Source organism: Folsomia candida, unplaced genomic scaffold (genome assembly GCF_002217175.1).
Source record: "Folsomia candida strain VU population unplaced genomic scaffold, ASM221717v1 Fcan01_Sc009, whole genome shotgun sequence".
Classification (NCBI taxonomy): Eukaryota; Metazoa; Arthropoda; class Collembola; order Entomobryomorpha; family Isotomidae; genus Folsomia; species Folsomia candida.
In genome coordinates, this window is record NW_019091201.1 from 1,915,327 (window position 1) to 1,937,020 (window position 21,694).

The 21,694-nt window shown below is 35.5% G+C and overlaps 3 protein-coding genes across 3 annotated transcripts; 2 read left to right on the top strand and 1 right to left on the bottom strand.

Annotated features, from left to right (window-relative positions):
• The first annotated feature begins 53 nt into the window (after positions 1–53).
• Positions 54–2,147, top strand: LOC110854107 (intraflagellar transport protein 57 homolog). The gene is made up of 8 exons (XM_022102505.2): positions 54–250; positions 341–618; positions 698–816; positions 897–1,068; positions 1,130–1,229; positions 1,293–1,489; positions 1,549–1,693; positions 1,761–2,147. The coding sequence occupies exons 1-8, from the start codon at positions 229–231 to the stop codon at positions 1,904–1,906; spliced, it is 1,179 nt and encodes a 392-aa protein (XP_021958197.1). The 5' UTR covers positions 54–228; the 3' UTR covers positions 1,907–2,147.
• LOC110854353 (nuclear migration protein nudC) lies at positions 1,920–21,663 on the bottom strand. The gene is made up of 7 exons (XM_022102784.2): positions 21,470–21,663; positions 21,325–21,390; positions 21,193–21,251; positions 21,038–21,115; positions 20,602–20,956; positions 20,448–20,530; positions 1,920–2,634 (listed from the first exon to the last, which is right to left on the bottom strand). Exons 2-7 carry the CDS (start codon positions 21,341–21,343, stop codon positions 2,191–2,193), a joined length of 1,038 nt encoding a protein of 345 aa, XP_021958476.1. The 5' UTR covers positions 21,344–21,390; positions 21,470–21,663; the 3' UTR covers positions 1,920–2,190.
• LOC110854352 (GATA zinc finger domain-containing protein 14) lies at positions 8,917–20,396 on the top strand. Its single transcript, XM_022102783.2, has 6 exons — positions 8,917–9,604; positions 16,508–17,686; positions 18,320–18,509; positions 19,731–19,800; positions 19,895–19,974; positions 20,057–20,396. Exons 1-6 carry the CDS (start codon positions 9,542–9,544, stop codon positions 20,089–20,091), a joined length of 1,617 nt encoding a protein of 538 aa, XP_021958475.1. The 5' UTR covers positions 8,917–9,541; the 3' UTR covers positions 20,092–20,396.
• Positions 21,664–21,694: the final 31 nt, after the last annotated feature.

The following is a 21,694-nucleotide window of genomic DNA, read 5'->3' on the forward strand; positions in this document are numbered from 1 at the left end:
TATCATTGGAGGATGCAGTCACCCGCTTTTACTCGTTCGAAGAGAAAGTTTGTATCCAGGTTTCCATGCAACCGATGATATACACATAACTAACCTGGAAACTTAGCCGTCGCTGTGCATGCGTGGGTTTGGAGTTTGGGTTCCTCTCGTCTTAAAATAAACTGGAATCTGAAATTTTAACAAATCCACCAAACATATTTCCATCAATCAGTTAACTTTCGAAAAGTAATGGATGACTTTGAAGCACCTGGTGAGCCATATAAAGATCAATTAAGGGAAATTGTTCTCCGCATTTCACATACCTAGACTTTAAATGTTCAATAATTTAAAATTTCTTCAGGCCTTCTGTACCGACCATTCGAATTGATGCAAGACTTGTACGAGAAGCTGATTGTTTTAAAGTACCACGAGGAATGCGTCAAGATGTCCATTTCCAAAATTCGCCCCATCCACAGTCTCTACTTTATAACCCCGATGAATCCTGGCGAGCAGTACTACAATTTTGTAACGATTGCTTCGTGGCTTATTAAAAAGAGCAACAGGGTTATCAACATGCCTCAAGAAACAGACGATCCAAATATGGTCATTTCCAGGATTCTGGAGCATATTCGTCAAATGGTACATGCATTTAATTAGGATTCACATTTAAGTTTTAAAATTAATATCCTAAATTTACAATTTACATCTACTTTAATAGGGTGGAAAAATAGACTATGGTCCAAGTAAAGTAAAGGCTGGTTATGGGCCGGAAGTCATCTCTGCATTATCCTTTTTAGCAGTTGCAGCAATGAAAGAAAACCGCATCGAGTGGGATGAGTGAGTACGCTTGCTAAAATGAACTCGGATAACATTTCCAAGTGCATGCATTTAAATTATGTTCTTCATTTCTTCTAAAGAATCAATAAAGATGACTTGAGCGATGGAGAGGACGAAGTAGTCATCATGGAAGAACAAGAAGTAAACTTGGATAAGATTGAAGAGGAGATGGAACAAATTTATAGCAGTGATGAGGATGATGACGCTGGAGGATGGGTGCAACATTCCAGTAATGCAGATATTGGGCAAACGGTAATTTCTACATAATTCATACACAAACCGTGATAAAATAAAATACTTCAACTTTAAATAGGACGAGCAACAAAAAATGCTTAAGTCTGACGTGGATGTTGAAGCGTGGCGATTAGAGTTGGAAAGAGTCCTCCCACAGCTCAAAATTACAGTGAAAACAGGTAAATCAAAATAGCTGAACACAACTTTTCCTGCAGTTTATAAATAAATACAAATATTTGCAGATGGTCAAGATTGGAGGTGGCGACAAGAACAAATGAAAACCCATATTACAGGAATTAGCGACACTGTGAACCAGATTGATGGTCCTTTGAAAAGACTCGTTTCTGAGGCTCAGTCCATGTCGGAAAAAGTTTTAAGTCGTGAAACCTTCCTAAACAATCAGTTTACAGGGTTGCTGGATGAGCTTCATCAATCACAAGTATGCAATTTTATGATACGTCAAAAACATGGGTAACTTTAATCAAAACTTGTCTGTAGGAAAAGCTCTCAAAAATGAAGGACGTTCATAGAGATCTAAGCATAAAAATATCCGAAAAGAACAAAGGGCTAGCCCATTTAAATGAAGAATTAGATCAAACTCGACGCGAGCTTGACGACAGAGGTTTAATCATGGCGGATGGAGGTTAGTTCTAATAAATTCTAATCACAATACAATACCAAAGTTTCATGTTCCTTTTAAAAAATCACAGCTCCCGTCGTTACAACGCGAAAGACTCTGAACGGGATAAAGAAAGAACTTGGTGATATGGAAGTTGAAATTGGTGTTATGGAACATAGTTTAATGAAGTCGCTAGTCCAAGAACAAATGATTCTCAGGGACAGAAATAAATTTTAGAAGGAATATTTAGTTCGTGTTACAAGACAACACTTGTTTTTATTACAATTTATAATTACTTAAATTATGAAAGATTTTTTTTGCATTAATTTGACTAATTGAATAGACAATGGATACCAAAATTAATTTTAAGAAGGAGGTGGAACTACTAAATATGTGAGTGAATACATGTACGTACCAAAATACAAAGCGGACAAAAACAAAAGTGAGACTGTAGAAAAGTTTGAAATCGAGACAAAAATAAGTACGTGAAGGGAATCGTGGGAGGGTTTCATTATACACATTTAGCTAAACTTGCACTTGGAAAAATCCATTTCTGGGTGAGCTCCCATGAATTTTTTCAACATTTCCTGCTTTTTCTCCTCTTCCGAAGTAGGCAACCCCATTTCCTTTCGCCTTTGATCATACATCATTTTCTCCACCATGGAACGTGTCTCTCCATCCAGATCAGACAATTTTGAAGGCTCGGGATTAACTTTGCGAGTGTTAAGTTCTGGATCTGTCATCACGAGGCGATTCCACCATTCCATCTTGTTCACTTTCTCCAGAGTTATGAAAATTACTTTGCGATCTTCTAAAACCCAGGTGGACTCTTCAACCTTGATTTCATTAAACGTCTCTGCATCAATTATTGGAGGTTGGTTCTTCAGTCCGACGGTCAAGTGTCGTTTCTTAAATTCAATTTTAACATCTCCAGATTTCAAGTTGATCTTCAAGGGGATTCGCAACTGAAATAAGAAATTTATAAATGTAAAGCATAATTCATGTATGGATCAATGTACGTGACTTTGTTCACGTATTGAAATTGAGAAAGATTTCAAACGTCATGTTTGTGTTTATGGTTTGTAAGTTGTCTATTAAAACTACCCAATTTTTTTGGCCGGTGGCAAGAAATTCAACGCTAATATGCAATGAAAACAACAATAATTACTTGAAAATAAAATCAGTAAACTTATGATTTTAAATTACAGAGTGTACGTATTATTAAGTCTTAAGAAAGTGCAAGTGTCAGAATAGAGGTAAATATTTGGAGGAAACGCATTACAGTGGAGGCCTTATTTGTTTTTCATCCTCACAAGTAATTCTTCGCCCACCATTCGAACTTGCAAAACCTATTTACAGTGAAGACTTGACATAGCCCGAGCCAGTTATTTCTGTAATTTTTGCATTTTTATTAAACCACGTGTCAACTGATGAGCCTCTACTAATGCAATCATGTAAATCAAGTTAGGCTCCTGTCTATTACAAATTTTAAAAACCTGGAGGCTTAACCATTTCATTTTCTGCATGTTTTTCTTAATTACTTCAATAACTCCAACCGGTCAACTATTTACATATGCCTATCAGCTATCTTCCTATATTCGTTGAAATGCATATTTAATCACTAATTACACTTAGGATTAATCAACGTAGATTAAAAATAGTTTCTATTTTGCGTGTTACAGACAAATGGATATGACCATTCTATAAGCCCTTGCTCAGGCAAAAAACTGACATAACTCTAAAAGAAATAGCAAAAACCATGCTACATAACTGACACAATAATAGCTACATAACACTTGCCATTTGAGCTTTATTAGATTGAAGGCTAATTTCACGGTGCTTAATTTAATCTGTACAAAAATGGAGTATTTGTTTTAATAAAAAATGACCGGAAGGCCAACGATAAAACCCATGTCAAAATTACTAATACTTGACCATAAACTTGTGCTTCCGTCTAATATTTTTTCTGTCAATCATCTTTCAAATAAATAAAAGAGCTTAAATAAAACCTTATACATACTTTCTAAACCCACAAACGTAAAATAACCCAAGACCTAAAATAGCAAGGTATAAATTATTGTGCAACACTAGGAACTAATATATTCCACTCGGAATGTGTATTTGCATTGGAACTCATCTCATTAGCCACGCCAAAACGCTTTTTCAACTATTAAATGTAACTTCTCAGCTATTTATGTAACAAAGTTTATGCATGTATATAATTCCTTAAGCAAAGAAAGACGGATGCAGAGAAAAATGTCAAGGTGAGCTTGCACGATGACCGAATGACTGATGATGGACAATAATCTGACAACTCCACGCATAAGAAGACAAAAGTGTCGTAAAACATGATTGGAAAAGTACTAGTGAGGAAATCAAGTCAGAAGATTTTTGATGACAGGTAGTTTTATTTATTTATCAGAAGAAGAATTTGGTTTTCAACGTTTCCAATCGCAAAACATTTAGTATTATTACGTCACATTATTACGCGTATTTTGGTGTCCCTCTACCCACCTCATCATTATTACTCACTAATTTGCATTGATTATCCTTCGGAATTTTTCACTTGAAAAATTAACAGGCTCTCAAACATTTGATAAAGTTATTAGAAAAGTGTCGATGATGGATGTCGAAGGATTTGTTAAGTCCAGGCGCCAGAGATGAAAGGCTTCTTATCATCTTATTACAAACCTACTAGGTACGTGTCCAGTCCCTTGCCAAACAAGTAATGCGATACCAAGAACAACTAGAAGAAACATTACATTCCCTCAAATTAGCAGACGATAAGAACAATGATTTATTATCCAAATACGATAAAAGGACATTGAAGTAGCGCGTCTGCCTTGTCTGCATAAAATTTGAACCATCGTGTTTTATTGTGCAAACAATTATATGCATTATGCACCTTCATTAATCAACATTATGCGAAAATCATTACCATTGTCATAATTACCATGCGTTTATATATTTGCATGGTTCAACGTCATCTTTTATTCTAAACGGTGCAAAAGTTGCATCACACATGAATTTATGATATAAGAAGAAGTAAATGCATGCACTGTGGCCTATGCATACTCGCAAGAAGCCAAAGTCAATAGGGTGAAGATGAAGATGACTACTAAACGACCGACGACCACAATTTTATACTCGTCATATACTTATCTACGTGTAGCCGTATTATCGTAAGAAGAAGATATGTATGCATATCGTTATCATTTAATAAAGATTTAGTGAAGAATGTCAGTATGACAATAAAGCTATAAATTTGGCAAAGGGATGATGTTTAAGACGAAAGTAAAATCGTAGTCAACCTTGCCATTTATTTGCCAACTTTGAATGGGATAAGTCACTTGAATGATTATGTTTTTGTTACTGTTACATTGTCGTCTTGGTCAAATTGGCTGTGAGACAGGAGACGAGGAGAGGGAGGATTTTTCGTAGTGAATGAATGCAAAAGATTTACTTATACAGAAGAGAGGAGGAGGTGAAGACGAAGAAGAAGAATTGAGCAATAATTTACACCTTTGCGCCAATAGCTAAATCAAATTGACTCCGAGCGAAGATAAATGTCGAAGCCACCTATTTCATCTCGGTCGCGGTCAACACTAACAATGAGAAATACGTCATTCGCAACATTGGACGTTTCTTATACAGCAGATAATGGAGCTAATGGAAGAGTAAATGTACATACTTATTTATGCATGTCGATACATTCTGAGTTGAAAATATTCTTAGCACGCTTGATTTAAGGGTACATACACTGCTGCTACGGCTGAATAGTTGAAACGACCCGTGCTTATTTGCAGTTATATAAATACATAAGTAAGCGTTATGGTTCAATGCCACCAGTGTTACATGTCCCATTACATTACAGAGTCGGACAAATCCACAATTTACCTCAATCCCTTAGGCGATTATTACCTATGCATAAGAGCATAATAATTTAAATTTCGACATTCGCCAAACTTAATTCTCTTATAACTGCTGACATCCCAATGTGCATAAAACACTCTATCCAAATCCAGTCGTTGCTGCTGTAATCCACTTTAAACTTTAAATTGTGCAGCTCCTTAGTGTTAAACATGCTATGAAATTTTGTCATTTAGTTCAACTGAAGAAATCTGTTTTCGCATCGTTTCATAAATAAGAAATACGCCAACAAACAATTTTTTATATGAATTTACACGTGATATAACAATTAAGGTTTAATGGGCTATTGGTTTATTAGTCCTATCATCGTAATAATGATGTCTTGGGGTAGTTGAACTACCTGTCGTAAATTATTTAGCGAACGTGTCGAAATTCCTTGATTTCCTAACAATATTAAATTCAGCATGATTTTTTTTAACTGTCAATACCCCGCATTTTTGTTTTGGAATTTGGAATTAATCGACCAATGTTAAGGGCGTCCAATTGACCACCTTGCCCTAAAATTGCAGGAAGAATGGAACCTTTTAGTGGGAAGAAAACTTGCTCAGACTAGAACACACCGGATAATTTACAAATCCTATGACGCAGGAAGCTCAGCGAAAGTATATGCATACCCTTTTTCACAGAAAGTACCCTTCTACCTTTTGTATACGTGATTCTTTTCGTAATTGAAAATGCTGAAGGTGAAGGCAAACGCAAGTCCGAGACGGCAACCAGTATACGATAAAGGGCTCGTCTTTATGAGATTCAGCATGTTGAAATATATGCATAAAAGTTGTAAATTATTGGTCCACTATTATTCATCATAGTCAGGCAGGAGTTTCAACAGAAGTTAGTCACGGCCTTGACCCCCTGCAATATCAACAAATGCGTAACGTTGTAACGTTGGTGAGACGGATGTATGGACGAGAAATACATATGTATAGATCCATCTTGTGATTAGATTAAAGCTGTAAATTACATTTATACTTTATCTAATGATACCTTTGTACTCTGTACGTAATTGATTTAATTGAGCAACATGCGTAATGGAAAGAAACACCTACAAATGCGTAGAACAAAAAACAAATTCATTACCAATTTACAAATCTATTTATCTTTCCACTACCAACCAACCACTTTATTGTTGTTACATCCAGAACTAACTAGATTTTTGTCACCGGCATGCCGTTGATAATTCTTGTTTAATTTGGGTACACATGTTAAATATGTTTTATTTCGTAATTTGATTCGATTGCAGTTGTGATGTGATGTCATTTTTGGGGTACGCGATGGATATTGTGTACCATTTAAATTTCGAATTAGGACAAAAACAATAAATGTACATTGGCAAAAGAATCGATTAATTTTTCACAGTCACCAAAATCAGAATGGGTATGTATGCCCTTCTAGGAAGTTATGACTTTTGTATGTACGTGTTTCTTATGATCAGTACAATACCTCCCATTGTTTGCAGATTATTAAGAGGTGAGCTAACTCGATTAGTGTGAGATCATCTAATTTCAGGTAGAAATCAGAGTACATAATGGCATCTGCATAATTTAGCTTAACCATGTGGGTGACAATATTGCCTAACTACCTTCTAATTGTCTCCTGGCCAGTCCTACTGCCCAGCACTTAAATTATTAGTTGGGGATGGCCGGCGACTGAGGAGGAGTGACGTAACAATGAAAGATGATTCATTCATGACACTGCATATTTGGGCAAGTCTTCCCCTAAAACCTACATCTTTTACATAAAAAATAGTTTCACAAGGGATGATGATGACGATAATGATAGCCCATCCACCTTTTAATTCTGTTTACTTTACGTATCACGAATGATCATAATGTGCATTTTTTCCCTCAAATTCTTGTCCATCAATTTCATTTCATTACAATAATAATTACTCCACGTTTGGACTTGCACTTGTAAAATTCCTCAGGTAAAAAAATTCCCAAATATTGGTCTGGGTCAAGCTCACGCAACTCGACCTATATCAACAATAATTATTTTACTCGCACCTTTGAAACGCCTTTTTTGTAGCTGCAGTGAAGATTCATTCCCCTCTGACTGATTAAGCATATCGCGCAGTGACAGGACCCTTTCGTAACATGTGGTTTGTTGCGTAAGTTACAACGCTAATTTAATTATTGGCTAGCCGGCCAGTAGTAGATACTTCAAGTTTCTTTACTGGCCGCACCGCTCCATCATCATGAATGACACAACAATATGTTCCCAGCGCCCTTCATGAGTGCTTTTATTATTGTTTGAATAAAAGAATGAAGATTCGCTAATTATTCAATTTCAACACCACGCCACTGATTGTATGGACTTCTTGGGTGTGGGGAGAATGCCGGTTGATTGATAATAAAAATAGAATAAAAGTAGAACATGTGGCAGACAGGTCACTATCGATCATTGTCTTAAATGATTTGACATTTAACAATACAAACAAACGTGTGTGTTGTAAAAAAAAGTCTGGTAAAACTGGGATAAAATTGTTTACTACAGCTCAACTTTGTTAATAAGTTTTGTATGTTTTTCAGGTTAATTCCTAATTAAACCCAATCTTATCATAGTTGAGTTGATTATGTACAATTTTTAAGAAAAATAGCACAATATTCTGCCAATCATTTGCAAAGTACATCTCACTTATTGCCCTCTAACCTTAACCTAAACCACTGAACTGTTTCATTTCACATCATTTCCCTTTTACAAATACAAACTTACAGTTAGAAAAGATGAAATTATGTCAATACACAGACCAACTATGTACAACTACATCCCAACTAATCAACAACAAAGGAAATGCAACCTTTGATCTCAAATGGTTTACGGTTTACTTACGATGAGACGATGGAAGTTGCACTTCGTCTCAAAGGGGTCGGAACGGTTTCAAACCTCAATTCAAGGCACAAATATTCTAATTTTCATAACGAGACCCTTCAGTCTCTCGTAAGAAGAGTTCAGGTACACATTCATTCAGAGGAATATTTCTAACAACTAAAAACCAAAGATTAAACATGTTGTAGTTGTGCAGGTATAAAGTAAATGCTTAACCGATTTCTAAATATGTTTAAAAGGTGACAAAAATGTGACAAAGTTCAACTCTAAAAAAAGTTTACAATTAAAAAAAAGGCTGGGATTCCCGGAATCCCGATCACGCCCAGTGTCCTGAACTTATTCTCAGGAATTCTAAATTAAGCCATGGCTAGACGAGATGGTCATGTATTGTGTTTTTTAAACTAATAAGGTAGTAACAACCCAGGATGGACGGATTTTCCACCACGACACGATGACGTGACAGACATAAATACATTGATTGAATGTATAAAGTGAGACAGTCATTTCGTCGTGGTCGCATCATCCTTACATTTCTCTCCTAATTTATCATAAAGAAAGACATGTATAACACCACCACATAGATAATTTTCGTCATTCTTCACGACTCAAAACTCGAGATTTATTATGAAAATTTACCACCCAATAGTAATAACCTAAGCGGTATTGTCTGTGTCTAATGTGTGTATGTGCAGTTTACTTACTTGCATCACTAATTTGGATGCATTAAGATTCTGAGAATCTGCATAAGTTGAAACGTGCCCACTACACACACTCACCTGTGTCACAATCGACTTTTCAAGAAGTTAAAATTCAAATTAAGTTATCCTCAAAACTCGTGAACTACTCGCTTACCTTACCAATTATTCAACAGCCGTAAATAGACGGACACGAAAAATATGTACAACAACACAAGTCAAAATGTCAATGTAGTACAACGCACAGAGCTGCATTATCCCACAGTACAATGAAGTAAATACATTAAAACCTCCAGAAATTCGTGTCAAGAGTGATTTGATCACGAACCAAGAAGAAGACGAAGAAGAAGAAAGACAACAAATAGGATTTTATCTCGAAGGGATTATATTGTTCAGTTAGTGCCAATTCAAGTTTTTTAAAATGCCGTCAAGACCTTTGCCACCAGTGGTAACTTCGGATTCGGACGGATTTTCCTATATTCAGGTAGAATTTTATACTATTTTTTGTGCGGAAGCATGTAATCAATTCTTGTATTTTATGCCATCATCAAGACAATCCACTTTATTAACTCTGCGTTATTATTTGTCTGCCGTACGTCTGTCTGAAGTGGTAGACTATCAACAACAACACGTAATAAATAAATAATATGTATCTCTATCCAAGTACTTGAAAAGATGCCATTTTTACTCCAATAACAAATCAAAAGATATAACATATCAAAGAAACGTACGTATTCATTTGCGTGCACACAGGGATAATCAAGTACATATCCTTCAAACTTATATAGAATGAGCAAATAAATATTCCATAAAATCTTGAATTGGAAATTCAGTCGAATGAATTCAAGGGGATGCTATATAAATGAAATGAAGTGCAAGCAGAAAGAAAGAACAGCACATTATTCACATTCCCATAAAATTGAATGAAATCAACAACAATCAAAAAATCAAGGGACGACGATCGACGAATGCCACTATCACACATGCGATAATAATAGGCAGCGTGGTACAATAGTGATGATAGGTATTCAAGCCTTACTATTATTAGTCTTGCTATTTTACGGCGTTATCCCATTTACTTTCCCATTTCTATAATAAACATACCTAATAACGTGCCATTCCAAAGAAGCGTTGGCAAGGAGGGACGTGCATAAAAACACCAATTATACATTCCACGTAGACAGACATTCAATTTCGATTTTTTTAAAGTTTCCTTTCAAAAGGGAGCTACATACTTAAATACTTACGTATTTACATGGCAAGGTTTCTTGTTTATTAATTCACTACTATTGCGTATAAGAAGTTGGGAATGTTAACCACTTGTCACTAATGCATACGTATTAAAGAGTGATGATTAAAATAAACGGTCGAAGGGAAGAGGGGACTTTGAGAAAATTGGCTATTTTTAACTACTCTATTCCATCCCAAATGGCTAGTTCAAAATCAAATCTCATTATCTGGGCCATAAAACGAGCAGAAAAACAACATCAATTTCATCAGAGTCAAGATCAATTGAATCCTATGCATCAAGAAAGACTGAGATGCAGACCGCCGCTGTGGTAGCGTTGCTCTTATTATTACGAGAACAATTAGGAAGATTTATATGGATTGCTTTACACAAAAAGTCCCCCTCAATAATATCACTCACCACACAATCAATCATTCCATCAGATTAATCAAGTCAACCCTGTGATCGGTGTAACGTTATGTGTTTTGATATCGTAAACTGTTCTAGCCTATAGCTTTCTCGAATTGATTCACTCACATATCACGCCAAACTAGTTTGATTGATAACTGTGTACCTAAAAGTATGTGAGATTGAGCCCTTTGATTGTTACAAGGTGTGTTACATCACATCCAAATATTTATTTCATTCAAAAATTTCGAGAAAAGTGCCTCCCATGAATGTATGTATGCATGTACATTTACATACTCCTGTCCTGTTACTGTTCGGACATATAGATTACAAACTATTTAAGAATAATTGCACGTAAAGATAAAACGCGCTTACATATCTAGACAATTATTTAGCGAGACAGTTTAAATTCAGTCCGAGTAGTAAGTAGTAGCCCAACTAAATGATTAATTTGCTACTCTGCTCTATTACAACAGTCATAAATAAATGCTAGATAATAACATTTATTTCGTAATTTGGGCTTAATGAGAGCAAAATGATGAAGTAACATGAATGACAAGTGCGCGCACCTTGTCCAGTCCAGAGTCTGGTTAATCCGGGATTACGGATTGAGGATTGAGATTGGGATTGGGGATTAATTAATCCTTAATCCCAATCCTCAATCCGCAAGTTTTGACTTTTAATCCCTAATCCTCAATCCCAAAAAGTTTTGAAAAAATAATTAATCTCTAATCCTAATCCCGGAGCGCATTGATTAATCTTAATCCAAGTTTGGGATTAAAATGGGATTAAATCAGCTCCACCTGCTGAAAATTCTCAGAGACTTTGCCAGTTCTCCTTTTGTTTCAATTAAAAATATGTTTCCCATAAGTTATGGGCCATAACTATCGAAATTCCATCGTTGTATTTCACAAACAAAAATTCGATATTATTAAACAAATAGTTCATGTATTTAAAAACATTTGATAAGACTTCATCTGTTAAAGTTGATTTTAGTTCACTGATGACTAAGTAAACTTATTTTATGTCACTCATCTGTACACTTCATATTCTTGTGGCCGTATAATAATAACCTAGAGTGGCCAGTGGTAATGCCCACTCATTCACACTTGAATGTTAATCAAATGGAGACTGGACTTAAGTCACTTAAGCGACAACTCACACTTTAGGTCATTATTTATATGGTCATTAGGTTATTCAAATTCAATCGCACTGTTAAGACTTATAAAACAATTTAATTAAGACATCAGAAACATTAACTAGATATAAATGTGATCGACGATAAACACGACTTTAATCCCATTCCGGGATTAAAATCGGACTAAATTAATCCTAATCCCTAATCCCATTGAATGACTTGAGAGATTTAATCCCGAATTAATTTTAATCCCGAGTTAATTTAATCCCTAATCTCAATCCTCAATCCCGAATTTTTTAAAATCAATCCGTAATCCTAATCATTAATCCCACTTTCGTTAAGCCCAAGACTCTGGTCCAGTCAAACTCATCAAAGAGAATACAATGGGCTCGGTCAAACAAAATCTAACGGTGATTTGAGTAGATATTTAGATCTTAGATAAATAAATAAATCTCCGTTATTGTTACTTAACCAAGCTTAAGTTTAATATACGTACGTACAGATATGCACAACTATGTTTCAAAAGTATGCTTGTTATATAATTAGCCACCACATTACGTGCGATCATCACACCTCCTCCTACATAAATACATAAATACTTACTTTTGGCGATATCGTAGTGTGCCGTATTAAATATTGTATCTAAAGGGAACGTTCAAAAATTATTACATTTTGCCTGTTTGCATGGGCTGGATGTAACCAAATGTTTAATACAAAGTTAGGATAATTGATACTTCATACATAGTAATACTATGTCTTGCAAGGTATAAAATTAATAAAGTGCCAAGACTTGTGTCAAGTGTGTCATTGTACTGCAAAAGCTGTACATAGTAAGTTATTGAATGTTATGAGAGAGGTGCATGTGTGCAGAAAACAAGTGCATAATGCTGTACAAGCTCTCTGCTAGAGTAATCTTATTGCACCTCATGATTTAATCCACATACATACAACAACGCCGTCTCAGTCAGTGTGGTCGCGTGGTCTGAAGCGTTGCGTTGCGTTACGTTACGTTACGACAATCAGCGTACTGCATGAGACAATATTTATTACAATGTTCAATAATTTGCTGACATTTGCTAAAGTACGAAAGTGAATTTTGTTGCAGTTCTCGTTCGCAAATGTTAAAAAATAATAAAGCATAAAAGTCTCATGCATTAAACAACGTGGCTGTTTTATTGTGAAACATTGTTGTTGAAAATTTAAGTAGTGGAATCAAGACTGAGAAAAAGCTGATTGTCTGTACGAAGCGCAATTTGGATCTGAACAAAGGTATCGTATGTGAAACTTTAAAAATCGGATCGTTTTTTTTTGCCTTGCATATTTTTTAACTTCCTAAATATTTATATGCGCTAAATGAGTTTCTATTATATTATTCGGCTGTATGAACGAACACCCATGAAATGCAATTTAATGTCGACGGCGACGTCGCGTCCCATTGAATTCAAATTCATTGCCATATTTTGAAATAAATGTCATTAACAATATAAAGATTTCTTTCTTCTTTTGTCCAAAATCAAAGACATCACAGTCCTCAACTACATTGCACAGTGGAGTCAATCAGTCAACTGATAAATAATAAATATTCACATCACAACCAGTCAATAGCCTTTAATTCAATTCTATTATGCAATGTGTATGGATTTATTTACTTAAACAAATCAAGCACCTACCAGTACAATATCGAGCTAATGAAAAGTATAAGCAGCAAACAAAACAACTTCTTTCCAATATATTACAACGGCAAACTAATACCTATTTTAAATGTATTTATTCAATTTCCTTCAAATCAAGGTGGATATAATAATGTGAACATGCAGCAAAACTATACGTACCATGTTTTTTGATGACTATGAACAAAACTTGTTCTTTGTCATTGCAGGCAGACAAATAATAATTCGCAGTCAATCAGTCAGCTCAACACATAGGCTGTCAATATGTACTTCGTTTTATTGTAAACTATAAAAATATTGGGGGTTATTTTAAAAAAATATGAGTCGGGCGTATTTTTTTTTAATTTAAGAAAAATTTGAACGATGGACTTGTAGTAATCTGCAAATGTTTTGAAATTTTCGTGTATATCCATTTTCGCATGGTTCACTTAAAATTCGTCGACTTTGAATAATTCAGACAGCCCGTTGTATTTACGTGAGTAAGCAAACGTGCCAAGCTTTATTTTGCAATTAGCCCTGATTAAATTATATGTACTTTGTCTTATAGAGGCTCAAGTTGACAAATGACACAATTGCTCACGACCAGAAATTTGCATGCTCTTAAATCCACATCTCTTTGAATTCTCTGCTCCTTTACTGGCCTCAGCGAAAAAAAAGAAAGAAATCATGACAGTAATTTTAGCATTGAACATTATTGAACTCAATTAACAAACTTCATCGACAGGACAAAAGCTCACACTATTCTTAAAACTATTTACTACTGGGTTACACGTTAAACACCTTGAATTAAGAAAAACAATTACAAATCAGTGATTCTAATGCGAAGAAAGAAGAAACTAGTGCAGTTTCAAATTCATCGTGATACATAAAAGGCAAGGGCAACTTTTATTTGGTCTGATTGCCAAAATAAGTAAGACTTTGATCAGAAAAGTAGCTATTTCCGATAATTGAGTGAGTCCGACGTTTGTTCCAACATTTCATGCTCGTGCGAATTCCATTCGAGTAACAAAAACACTGCGAGACATGAATTCACCATGAATTTAAATCGCTGTAAATATATTTATTTATAAGGGCTAAACAAACACACGTGTATAGTTAATTATTTATTCTACGTGCATCTCTTGTAAAATTTTTGTTGAAACTCGACCAAAATTAAATTAACCTCTCTCTAAAGATAGAATAAGAACGGTTCCAAAAATACATAAAAGGAAGTAACCTTTCCTCATGAATTATTGACAAGTTGACAAAGCGACCAGTGTGTCAGTCTTTCATGGTCTGCTAATAATAATCATCATTCATAATGGGATGATCGTTAGGCAGACAAAGTATGTAACACCAACCAAGTACCAAAATAGATAATTGATTATCGCCGCCGAGAATAATATTTCTATTTCTGTCTTTTTTTTTACGAAATAAAGTAAATTGTGCACTTCCTCCTCTTTACGCTTGAATAGAGGTGTCATTATGCAGGGATTTGTACAGACTGGTATATTTTTATGCGCCAATAAATATGCCACCTTTCCATTGTTGAGGAATCGATCAACCTCAACAATACAAATGTTGAGGAGGCAATGTAATAGTAAAATCTTAAACATTTCTGTGACGTCAATAACAAGTCAACTCAATTTGTGGTCTTAAGGACAAATACTCATGTCATGCTGCTAATTTGAGAGAGGTAACTTCGCCCAGGATTCCCTTGTACAGTGCAAAATCCAACAAAATGAATGAGTAGTACTTGACTCGTTTTATAATTTTCTGGGCAATCTTCTTATTGACAATGGGATGAAGTGGGCAAAGGTATGTGCACTCTGGCTGAATGCAAATACACAAATAATCTGTTGGGCACGAGCCACATTAAATTATTAATGAAGTTGTCAAGTTCAATTGACTCTTGTCTTAACAATTATCAAAGATAAGTGATGGGTTAATTATGTGAAGCACATCTTTCTATCGTCACTATCTTCATATTTGTATTTGTACGTATTGACGGGTAGACAGCCATTTATCATCATCAATCAATAACTAATAACGGGATGCTGCCCTTGTCAACACTGTATTTGACGAATTAATTCACATACATGTGAATCAACATTGTCAATTTTTGAATTGTAATAAATGACGGGTCTCGTCAAGAGATTTGGCAATTGTACATGTACATATTAGACATATTACTAACTGGTAACAGCAGTAGGTACTCTTATCCTGCTGCTCCTATTAGTGTTAACAAAGCTCCTGAAATGTGACATGTCTGTTCAACACGACTTGATGATTATCCACATTCAAGAAATTCTTAATCCCAGCCATGCGCAACATCATAACAAACTTAAATGCCTAATTTTTCAAAGAAAACTAAATGGATCACTCGGCATCAATCAATTGGAGCACGACTGATTTTTGCATCTTTTTTTAACAACAAAGTTCGATACCTTTCCCTTTCGAATTCACATTCACATTAAAAAAGACGTCAATCCATTTTATTAAGTACTTACTTGGAGAATGATATGCGTTAACTTTACTGTCAGCAAACAAGGAGTGAAGAAATGTGTGCCGGAAACAACCAATTAAAGCCTAAATTCATGATTCTTAGTTAAAACCAACACAATCATCATGCATACTCATACTTGAGCTAAACCAAATAAAGCCTGAGTGGCCAGGCCGTTCCTTTCGCTAATCAAAATCATAGAATACACATAATAATAATGCTTAACAAGAATATAAAAATTAGGTTATATGACTCTTCTGTTAGCGATCTACTGATAAACTCAATCTCAACTCATGATACAAATTAGTGCGATTGCATAACAAATTATGAGATGAGATTTTTTTGCATTCTGATCTCGGAAGTGAAGAAAGGAAGTTCGTTTTTGTTACTTGAGTTATAAATTACTGTTATTTTTGCTCGATTTTGTTATTTACTCTGTCCAATTGTTTGTTCAATTTCAGTCTGGCGCAAGCAGTCCGAACCATTACCACGACATCGAAAGTTTGACCCTAACTCTCGGCAAGAGTCGACCAGGACGTAAAACATCCAAAGAAAAACGACAATCGTCAATCTGGACGGAACATTTAGAGGTTGAGAAGGAAAGGACCACCACTGCCAACACCGGTACAAACGCCAAAAAATCGTCAAAACCATCAAAAGCTTCAACGCTAAATCCAAAATCTAACAACAAAAAAGGAGAAAAATCGGCACGTGCATCAAACACGTCTCATCAAACTCCTGCTCCTGCAACATTCCTAGAAAACCCGTTACTCTTACAAACTTCCAAGAACTGGACCCTCCCACGCGTCGAGTTGTGGTGCCGAGATCCTGAATGTATGTACAATCAGCGTTTATGGGGAAACCATTACACGTATCAACATCCCCACCTTAACGGAAATAGTCATTATCCTGGAGGTGCGATTCCCGAAGTAGATGAAGTAGACACGGATGAAGTGTATCACACGGATCACACGAGACCATCCACAGGTTATTATACCAGAAGCAGTAATAACAGCAGTAGTGGTTCAAGTAGTCAGAATCACCACGAAGCAGACACCATGGTTTTGAATCAGTATCATCATGATGGCAATAAGGGTGGTCCTCCTCGAGGAGGACAGATGCATCTCAACATGAGTATGGGTATCAATAATTTCGTCCCCAAAGAAGGAATCAACATAATCCATACGAATAATACGAACTCAAAGGCTGACAATACATTTACAAATAATTCAAAGAATAATGGTTTGAGAGGGAAGGGGAATTCCAACTTGACCATGACCCACCACCCGATGATGGACACCTTGGGCTCGACTATCTCCAGCAACAGTGGGACAGACTCTACGATCCTTACGATTCATACGGAAATGACGACAGGTAGTAGTCTGGGACTTATTGGGGAATCCGGTAATAAGGCTGCTCGATCACCGTCGGAAAGGTTTTCCGAAACTACGTATCTAACTGGATTTGACAGTTCTACCACCACCTCAACAACTTCTGGATCTGGGGCAGGGTCTTCTGGACCTTGTAAACCTAATGGCCATGACATTGTGAATCCTAGGATTAGTAACAATGCGGATAATGGACAAGGCATTTACAACAACAACCAGTTGACTACAAATTCCACGGTATACAATCACCAGGTAAAATGAACTAAATACTTTTCCTTCCTCATTATTTCTCTGCAGATTTAATGTCATGATATGAAAGTGACTGACTCACGTACGCAGATTCTCTCGGGTAGTCTACCCACGACTACCTGGGGTGTAAAAGTAATTGGCTGAGAAATTATCAAATTTTTTGAGCAAGTTTCTATTAATTTAAAGACTCATTTGATTCAACATTCTGCAAGTAGTAGACAAAGTCCCTGCTAGATTGTATTAACTGTATTACGTAATTAAACTGCTAAATATTCCCATGCACTGACTTTGCATATTATTACTTTCTTGCCTTTAGTCGGTTAATATATTGAACAGAAACGCTATCTAGAAATTTTACTCTCAAGCCATGCACAAAAATTCTCATTTTGTTGAATAAGCGCGTTGGGAATTTGCGATTCTTCATTTCCATAGCCCAACCTAATTATGACCTTAAATTGAAACAAGTTCATTGCCTACTTATGTATGATATCACACTTGAAGCAGAATTAATATATCGTGTCAACAACTAAATACTTATGCATAAATATAAGCTTAATTAGGATGGTGATATCACTTGTATGCACCATTAAACGAATATTAAATTGAGATTTTCATGAACGATATCTTTCTTTGCAGCATTTAAGACCACCTTCTGAAACACCCCCACCGACAAATCCGTACTGTCCAAATTGTAGCGGAGTCGTTCCTTTAAGTCATTTGGACAATAATGTCGATCTGGGGGGTAGGATGAAGGGGGATCCTGGATTTTGGAACTTTAACAAATTTCAACATCCTCTACAACGCGACCACTCGTTCCACTCTGTTGGTAAGACAAATTCTTAAATAACACAATCTCACTCAAATTAGACAATAGTTTTTTTTCCAATTTATGAATTTTAATGCAAAAATCAACGTCGTCCGTCAACATTATCATCATCCATCAACCAACTAAAGCATAATAACCAAACGCCACGACACGCTTTATCATCAAGCATGCATACATGCACACACAATAATCACACCAAAAAATGCAAAATGTCCCCTTGGAATATGGAATTTGTTCACATCCTCGAGAATGTCCTTTATCATTTTGTGCCTTAATATAAGTAACAGTGGATAATAATTCGTACAATGCATTCACTAGGCTGACATGACAAATTACCACCGCTGAGAATATTATGGAATGTTATAATAGACCCAGAATTATCCCACAAGCCTTTGTTAAAATGAGAGAAGAGCATTATTATCAGGGAATCGATTTGCTAATTTGAAAATAAAATTTTGAAACCTTCACGCCCGATTGTGAACAATGCATATTATTCATCCAACCAACCAACTTCTGAATCTGAGTCCAAATTGCATTCTATTCTTGAAAATATCTTTTTTTTATTCTTTTGCCAAAATTATTACAAGAATGAAAATTCAAGGCGACCTCATGATTTCGATAGATTCTATCGTCAAACGTAGTCATCATCATCGTTCTACGTCCACGGGGCAATATTTCATTTCGTTCTTCACACCTCATCATAATAATTCTCGTGAAATAATGAGTATTCAATATCCCAATAAATTTAATAATAATAATACTGCAGATTATACGAGTTATGGCCTGCACGCATATTTTTTTAATGGCAATATTACACTTGAAATTGACATCTTTCCTTGGAACTTGGATTCATTATGGCATAGTTTCTGCCAAGAAAAAAATATGCAAAACAACAACACTACTAATATGTAGCTTGGTGAGATATGTAAGTACCTACCATCACACAATCTTTATTGCGAACGATGAAAACTTGAACTTCATCTCAAGAATAAAGTTATTTTTCGTTAACAATCAACTCAACCTTATTAAATGGCATTACCATTAAATTTTACGCATAATTTCGCTCATAAAAGTAATTCAATAATAGATATGGTCGAGAAGGTTATTCACATCGTGTGAGACACCACAAGAAATAAAAAGAGTTACCACTACTTAATAAAACCAATAATTGCCAATATTAAAAATAGAATTAAATCCGTTTTTATACTTTTTTTCCTGTAGGAGGATTCACCTTGAATGGTCAATATAACACGACGGTTAAGAAAAACACGATGGTAAAATTTTGTTCAAGGTATGCAATCTAAATAATGTTGATATTTTTGAAAATTGAATTTACAATTGGTTTTGACGGAAGTAAAATTTAAATTTAATTGTTTTCTCTCTAGTCACAAGATCTCCTTGGTCGTGTCAACTTTCTCCTTGATGGTTACGATTGGACTGTTAATTACTCTGTTTTTGATGAAGAGTAAGTGTGCGACGCTATTGTAAAAGTGCATTAAATAAATTAAATGGTGATTCTATTAAAGTTTTTCCGATTTGAATTACAGAACGAGGAATGATGGACACCATGATGGACAGTTAGAAGAGAAGAACTGTTGTATGAAATCAAATCACTTGGGTTTACAGCCATTCAACAAAAACCATGTAATGATTGGATGACGGACGGAGTATATCACGCAAATTGCAAAGGCAAAAAGGCCATGTACTAGCTCTTATTATTATTATTGTATATCTATCCACGTCCTATTTATCACCGTTTTAAGATAACTTTAGGAATTGTATTTATATTTTAATTAATGACTGAATGTCTCGCCAACAACGTGTACTTCTTTAATAGTGCGAGACACACGTTTGTCATCAATAAACGAAATCGCACACTGAAATCTCCCATGTATGTGTAGTAATCATATTATTATTAGCATTGTTAAGTTTGCGTACCTCGATTTCAGATAGTGTTTGTGTCCAGCGATAATCCGGCAAGTCGCACCCGTTTCCAGAATTTGGTTTCAGTTTTCCTTTATCTGTACCAACAAATTATTAATGTTAAATTAAGCTAACGCTCTAGATATGAACACAAATTCGAATTTACTACCATTTTCATCTTCATCTTCGTCATCTGCAGGTTTTGAACCGTTTTCCTCTACTTTAGTGACTGCAGGAGCGTCCCCACTGCCCCCAGCAGAAGAAGACGCACCAGAAGGCTCAGGTGACGACGATTGCTCCGGTTTCTTCTTGTTATCGATCTCCTTTTGGAGTCTTTCCGCCTCTTCCTCCGTGAGTTCCTGTACCGAGGATTCGCTAAGGTCAACGGGTGGAGCTTCCTGCTCTCGACGTTCTTTTTCTGCTCGTTCCTTACGTTTCCGATCGATTTCATCAAACTCCTTTTTCTTTTTCATTTCTGCTTCTTTAGCCTTGGACTCGTACTTTTCGAATTTCTCCAAAATGAGCTGGAAACAGAAAATAATTCACAGATTTTATGCAAAACAGATTAGTAATGCCATCCACCATGCTGTTGATTGTGCCCTAACCTTTCGAGCAGTTGCCCTAGACGCTCCGGTATAAAAGTCGGTCTTCCTTGCCAAGAAACTGAATATGGTGTCCAAAAGCTGTAAAATATATGAAATTCAGATATTGCACGAATATTCAGACGTCATCAAGTTTCAATTATTCATGAATGGATTACCTCTTGAACACCCTCCTCGTGCTGTTGAGCCATGGCCATTAACATGCCATCGAAGGCTTCTGTTAATCAAAGTTAAATCTAATTAGCTTTAAATTGTGACTATTTCAAACATTTACGAGATGACATACTCACCCGGATCTTTTAATGGCATCCTGAACGGTATTCAGTCCGTCAATAAAGATTATAGAAAACCTGAAACTGTAAAAAAAGAAAAGACAAAACATAAAATGATATTCAATCGTTTCACATTAATTAAATCATACAAGGTGCTACTTACCGCTTGTAATACTACAGCCAACACTGGTTGTTGTCGATAACCACACGAGATCTTTTTCAGAACTTGAGAAAATGTAGTTTTGAATATTTCTGAAAATTTCAAACTTGACTATTCAATTTAATTTGTAAAATTTTCAACTTTGAAATTGAATGATGAATGAAAATCTCTCCACGTTTTCTTTATGAACGAAGATTCGGGAAGGTTTCGCGCAACGTTTCTTCAATC